At 40.0% G+C, this 6622-nt stretch overlaps 2 protein-coding genes across 3 annotated transcripts in view; one reads left to right on the top strand and one right to left on the bottom strand.

The window, feature by feature from the left end:
• The first annotated feature begins 364 nt into the window (after positions 1-364).
• psmg4 (proteasome (prosome, macropain) assembly chaperone 4) lies at positions 365-4183 on the top strand. Its single transcript, XM_028588244.1, has 3 exons — positions 365-701; positions 2238-2313; positions 3797-4183. The coding sequence occupies exons 1-3, from the start codon at positions 525-527 to the stop codon at positions 3916-3918; spliced, it is 375 nt and encodes a 124-aa protein (XP_028444045.1). The 5' UTR covers positions 365-524; the 3' UTR covers positions 3919-4183.
• Positions 4072-6622, bottom strand: part of slc22a23 (solute carrier family 22 member 23) — a 23588-nt gene continuing 21037 nt past the window's right edge. For both annotated transcript variants that reach the window (XM_028588242.1, XM_028588243.1), the window contains exon 10: positions 4072-6048. In XM_028588242.1, the coding sequence (XP_028444043.1) occupies positions 5628-6048 (421 nt within the window). In that variant the 3' untranslated portion in view covers positions 4072-5627. The remainder of the gene's footprint in view (positions 6049-6622) is intronic.

Consider the following 6622-nt stretch of genomic DNA (forward strand, 5'->3'; position numbering starts at 1 on the left):
TAATACATTATGATGTAGGCTAAAATTATGGATTTAGCCACCCAGCATAAATTTAATGTAGTTAAAATGAGCTTCACATTTCCCAGTTGCAATATTAAAGTGATGATTAAAGAATTAATGCATCGATAATTATAATCATAAATGGTTCTGAAATTGACTATTCTGCATAATGTACATTTTTATGCTAATACTTTTGTACTCATTTAAAATACAAGGACTTTTACTTGTAACAGTATTTCTACACTGTGTTATTATTGTTACTTTTAAGTAAAAAATTTTAGTACGTCTTCCACCACTGACAGGTGTCTTTTTGTGGCGTTTTTTTATGGTCAAGATCAGTTGCTCTGGTGCTGCACATCGCATTGACGATCGATTGCTTTGGGCTTCCGTCTTCCTTTCACCAGGAAGTAGCTCTTTCTGTTTCTGTTCGCAGCTATATATGTCAATGGTTCGCAGCCGGCCCGTAGCTAGCACGAGTTCAAATGGTTGCTAGCTTGAGTTAAACAACAACAACAACAACCAAAATGAACGACACACAAAACGGAGCGGTGTTTGAGGCCATTACGGTACACAACTTTTCGGAGAAGATTTTGGAGCAGGTCATACACTTCCATGTGATGAAGCTGAGCGGAGGGTTCTTCCTGTGGGTCGGTTCGAGTCCGGTTCTGTCCAACCTGGCGGTGTCAATGAGCAGCAGATATGTAAGGAAATACAACCAAATGTATAACTACTAGTTACTAACACTAGTACTTTTATTTAAGTACTGTACTTGAGTACACATTTGAGGTACTTGTACTTGAGTCTTTTCCTGTCACTGACTCTGTTATTCTACTAGCTAGATAGATAGATAGATAGATAGCTACATCTTGAGATGTTTATCAAAGGAATGCTAACGTTATTAGGCTAATGTTACTTTTTTGATATTTATGGGAAGGCTGTTCAGTCACAGTTTCAGTCCACACTGTTATAAAAGATATTTTATCCCACTCGTGTATGATACAGAAGTGAACAGAAGTTTCAGTGATAAAACCAGGGGTCTGCCCCATGTTCTCACAGCCCCATGTTCCCACAACCCCATGGTCCCACAGCCAAATGTTCCCTAAGCCCTATGTTTTTAAATTTCAAAGATTTTTCTTAAAATTAGGCCCTATGTTAGGGTTAGGGTTACATTCCATCTGTAGTCCACATTGCTATTGGATAATAGGTTGGGTGTAATTGGTTACCAAATTGGGAGAAAGGGGGATAAAATCTGATACAAATTAATGAAAAAGGAAATATGGGAAGATAGGGCCTAATTTTGGAAAAAAAAATTCTTAGAACTGTTGGAACATAGGGACTCATTTTGAAAAAAGTCTTAGAAATGTGGGTACATAGGGCTGCATAGGCACGCTCCCATAAAGCCGAAACGATGTTACGATGTACAGAGCTTGGGATGATCTTTTCGGTACCGATACTGTTGTACATTTATCTCCTTCCGGTGCAGTGGCTATCTGGGGGGGATATTAAAATATTGTGGGCAGTATTGTTAATCAAAAAGTAGGACTGATGTTTAAGTAAGAATGGATTTTTATATGATTTTTGCATCAGTGTATTAACCTGACATATAAAAAATAGACATGCTTATTAGATACATTAACACCTAATTGAGTCTATATATTAGATTAGATTATATCATACATTGCTCACTTCTAGCTTTCATGGTTAAATACCACAAGGGAAAGGTGGGAAAACATGTTTGTGATCTGGATGAGTTGATCCTCTAAGGCAAGGCAAGGCAGCTTTATTTATATAGCACATTTCAGCAACAGGGCAATTCAAAGTGCTTTACATAAAACATTAAAGAGCAGTTAGAAAACAATTAAAAAACAATAATAAACAAATTAAAAACATTAAAAGACAAGAATAAAATTGATAGTGCAAGAGGAAGAGGAAGGCACTGTCGCTCTGTTGCATAGTGGTGACCTGGAATTAGAATGTTGAAGTCCCTATGATTCATTATTATACCAGCACAGTGCCACTGGTTGGGTAATGGGTCCTTAGCAGGCAAAATACAATACATCTTTTCCTTGACATCTTCTGACATTACCACAAACCACAGAGACAACAAAGCTGAACCCAATTGGGAGCACTTGGCCTGACAAACCGATATTAAAGTGAAAGATTTTGGATGTCAGAGAGCTAATTTCTGTCCTGGAAGAAAGACCAACCGCTGTTGTCATCATTTGTTTTGTCTGCAGGATTCGATGCCTTTATCTACATTAGTCATGGGGGACCCATCCAATACTGCTTCAAATTCCTTGGCAGAGAGATTAGGTAATGATGTACGACTTTGCATTTAAATGTATGTGTTTTATTATTGCTGCTAATGTAGAAAGTTATAATAAGTTAATAAAAAGCTGTCGTGTCGTTATACTTTGTGGATATTAAAATGTTTTTGTATGGGGGGGTGACCTCTAGCTCACCCAGTATGAGCGTGCGCCCCACGTGGGCTGAGTCCTTTGCAGCGGCCTGGGTTCGAATCCGACCTGCTGCCCTTTTGCTGCGTGTCATCCCCTTTCTTTCTCTCCCCATTTCTTGTCTATCCACTGTCACTGTTGATTAAAGGGAAAAAAAACCAAAAATAATCTTAAAAAAAATTAAAATGTTTTTGTATGTTTTAGCTCATTTGCTAGAATCCACTTATAATCAACTTTGCTGCGAACAGTTCTTCAAATCCTGCTGTTGCTAGGTCATTCTTCACCGTAACCGTTTTTAGTGTTGTCCAACATGGCATCATGACTTTGCGTAAACCTACACGCCACTTTCCTAAATCCAAATGACGTGTTATCTGTACGCATTTTGAGCTATCCACGTGTATGACTACAGTTGTATACAGCGGATGTAAACATACTCGCGAGAACAACATCACACGCGTGTAAAAAGAAGAAAAAAAAAGGTTGGGTTTAGGAAAAGGAACATTGGGAAAGGCTTTAGTTAAACACGAAAAAAAGAGAAAAACACGAAAAAAAAGACAAAAACATGCTTAGGAAAACAAACGGTTGGGTTTAGAAAGAAACATTGGGGAAGGCTTAAAAAAATTTAAATAAACCAAAACATTCACACATAATGTAGGTCAAGGGCGGCCGAACTGCGTTGATAAACACGCTAAAAAGCGATTATGCGTCTTGATAACACGCCAAAATGGCATACGTCATACATACGTATCACAAGTAAAAGTACTCATTATGCAGAATATCTCCTTCCACAGTTTTGTTAGTCGTTATTATAGAATATTATTTTATTCCCCGTTCATCATTAACAAATACATGGAAGAGCATTTAAATGTTGTAGTTTGTCAATGTGGAGCCATTTTTAGATAAACAAGTATGTCAAAATTGTTCTTAAGTGCAGTACTTAAGTAAATGTACATTCCACCACTGCCACAAAATCGATAACACAGGTTTTCCAAAAATAAAGCGATAATAATGTTCACTATGATATGTTGAAGATGTCTTCACATGTTGATTTTTATACCACCCCAAATGTAACTAAAACCAGAGGCTTCTTGAAATGTGTGAAAAACACACAAACATCCTTTGGAACGCTCATATTGTATTGAAAAATAGACACTGTAGTGAACAGGCTAAAACATCCAAAAACACTGACAAGGTTTATTAATTAACCAAAAAAATAATTTGGAGTCTCCACGACTTCCAAGACTGAGAACTTTGGCGTAACTGTATACTGTAGCAAATCATTTAGTGCTCCTGCTAAACTAAAAGTGAAATAAATGTCTTGTTTCTGTCTGTTTTTGCAGCAAAGAAGACCAAAAAGCAAGTATTTGTGAGTTACAGTCTTCCGATGACAGACTCCAACCTCAGTCTTTCGGTGGAGAACCGGATCAAAAAGGAGCTGGAGCTTCACCCGGAACACTTTTGATTGGTTATTGAACTCTTGTTCTGTGTAGAACTGAGGTGCCGTGTAGGAAGCAGAGCATCGATCAAGCAGCAGGTGCTCCTCCTTCTTTTTCTTTGGACTGACATAACTCATTCTAATACTGTAATCGAACTCCCACACAACGACCACACACAGTCACATCAACGTGTTCTTTTATTGACATAATAAATTAAGTGGTTTATTATCAAAACATGTAGAGGCCTATGGCTTTTTGTACAAATGCATCATATTAAAAAAATAGAAAACGGCATTAGTGGGAATTTTTTTTCCTCCAAGTGTTTTAACTGTTGAAAACATACAAACTAGTAAACCATACAGGGTGTTCAAAATACGTGCTGTGTACTAAATATGATTTTTAAAAATGTAGGATGTTTGGATTCAGGTATATATGAATGAAAAATGGGATGTGTTATCTATTCAATGTGCTTATCATCCTATGAATGAATGGTACATGGATACATACCTTACGTTTTTTATGCAGTCCTAAGGGAAACGTACGTAGTAAAGTGTATAAATGTACGCTAATCACAACTAGGCCAGGTCTGCGCAGACTACGCTGCTCTATTCTAATCTTCACAAACGTTTATTTCCAAAAAATATTGTGCTTTTCGGCTAGAGTTACACATCCTAGGAGCAGGATTACAACATTACCACAGTACAGAGAATAAGGAAGTGAGAGTTGGAGTGGAAATATTTGCTAATTAAGGAGGTATTTCAAGCAACAAAATTGCCCTTCGGCAGCATGACAAAATAAATACTGATTTCCTTGAATTACATTCTGTGTTTTGTTAAAAAGAACAGAGCCGTTGCGATAAAGTCATTTTAAATCCCGAGATGCGTCATAGGACATCACTGTCCGTTCAACTCTCGGATTTGTTCAGCATTACCCCCCCCACCCCAGTCTCTGCAGGCTACACGTACAGTCTGCCAAGGTCTCCGGCTGTTCATCGCATCAGACAACCATCATGCACCCACACTAGTAGCAGGAATGCTTTCCTTTAAAAAAGAAAATCAGCGTCTACACTAACCTCATCTCTGAGGATAAAGTGCCACATTGGACTTCTAGCAGAGGGACCACAAAAAGGAAGAAAATACATGTAAAAGTATTTGTGCCCTTTCATGCAAAAAAAAAAAAAGAGTGGTAGTGGTTTAGCCAAATCCCTGGAACTCCGTGTTGGCTGAAAATCACAAGCACTTTGATTGTGTCTCTGACATTTAGTGCAAAATAACTTAGAAGATGCAGTGAAATCCTCTCTCAACAAGTCAAAACTACAAACCGAAAACTCACAGAGCACACGTTATTCAAAGCCAGTCTGCTCTCCTCTCCCTCCTCACTTGCCTGCATCTTTCACCTGCAAATCGTTCTCGACGGAGCGGACGGCAGTGCAAGAAAATCACCAACGCCACCGAAGACTTTCATATTATTTAACACACGCTGACTTCGGATAAACTTAGTCAAGTACAATATTTTTGGCAACTCCTGAATGAATCATATTCACTACAAACTACACAAATGAATTATCGTCACCATCCCGAACCTCGGCGTTAAATGAGTTCATCTGGTTCATCCGAAAGATTCCCCCTTCAAAGTTTATTATTTTATTTTTTTTTGCAGAGGTTCATTGACCATTCTGTTCAGGTTAAAATTCTTGAGCAATAATTAGCACGGTAGTAGATTATTGCTATGGTGTTCACACCCCATTGGCTATGGCATGGTTTCCAATCACCTCCCCGCCGGTGGCCAGGGCGTACGAGGCAGGCACCGCTGCCAGAGCGGTCGCCGCCGCCACTGTCGCGCCCCCAGTGGTCGTGAGGTGCAGCGGCGTGTCGTGGACGCGGGAGTAGTCGCCGTCAGTCTTGGCGAGAAGGAGGTGCTGCTCTCCTGGATGGAGCAGCGTCTGACGGGTGAAGGTCTCTCCGTCAGCCAGGCTCTCCGGCAGCGGCTGGCCCCGCGGCTCGGGCAGCAGCAGCAGGCAGATGATGCACAGCAGGGTGCAGCAGGCGAAGATCACGTGGTGCAGGAAGTAGCCCTTCTGGTTGTGGAGCTCCATGATGGGCGCGGTGAGCATGCCGAAGCCGGCGCTGGCCAGGACCAGGCCCAGCCCTCCACCCCTGCGCAGAGAGAGAGAGAGAAAGTGTAACTGATCTGTTACCAAAAGTAATCGGAGGTGACTAAAACTAGAGCTGGGCAATATATCGATATTGTGATATGAGTATAGAATAGATATCGTCTTAGATTTTGGATATCGTAATATTGTAATACAGCATAAGTGTTGTCTTTCCCTAGTTTTAAAGGCTGCATTACAGTAAAGTGATTTTTTTTTTTTAACTTACCAGACTATTGTAACTGTTTATGTAATTATTTGCCTTTTCCCCACTTAGTCATTATATCCACGTTACTGATGATTATTTATCAAAAATCTCATTGTGTAAATATTTTGTGAACATCCTCGCCAGAAAGGGCTAAGACGCGAGGAAGAGACGCGATTGAGGGAAGAGTCACATTAGCATAATGAAAAGCACCCCATGAATGCCTTTGAGGAGAGACTGTCTGAATATTTGCACCTTTACCCCCATCTGTACCGTTCATCCTGTCTCGTCCTTCGCAATGACGGCAGATGTTTTGGCCCCGCCTTCAAGTGTGGCCACACAGCAGGTATAAGCACTCGTGCTTATAGACAACTTT

Source organism: Perca flavescens, chromosome 9 (genome assembly GCF_004354835.1).
Source record: "Perca flavescens isolate YP-PL-M2 chromosome 9, PFLA_1.0, whole genome shotgun sequence".
In the NCBI taxonomy this organism is placed as follows: Eukaryota; Metazoa; Chordata; class Actinopteri; order Perciformes; family Percidae; genus Perca; species Perca flavescens.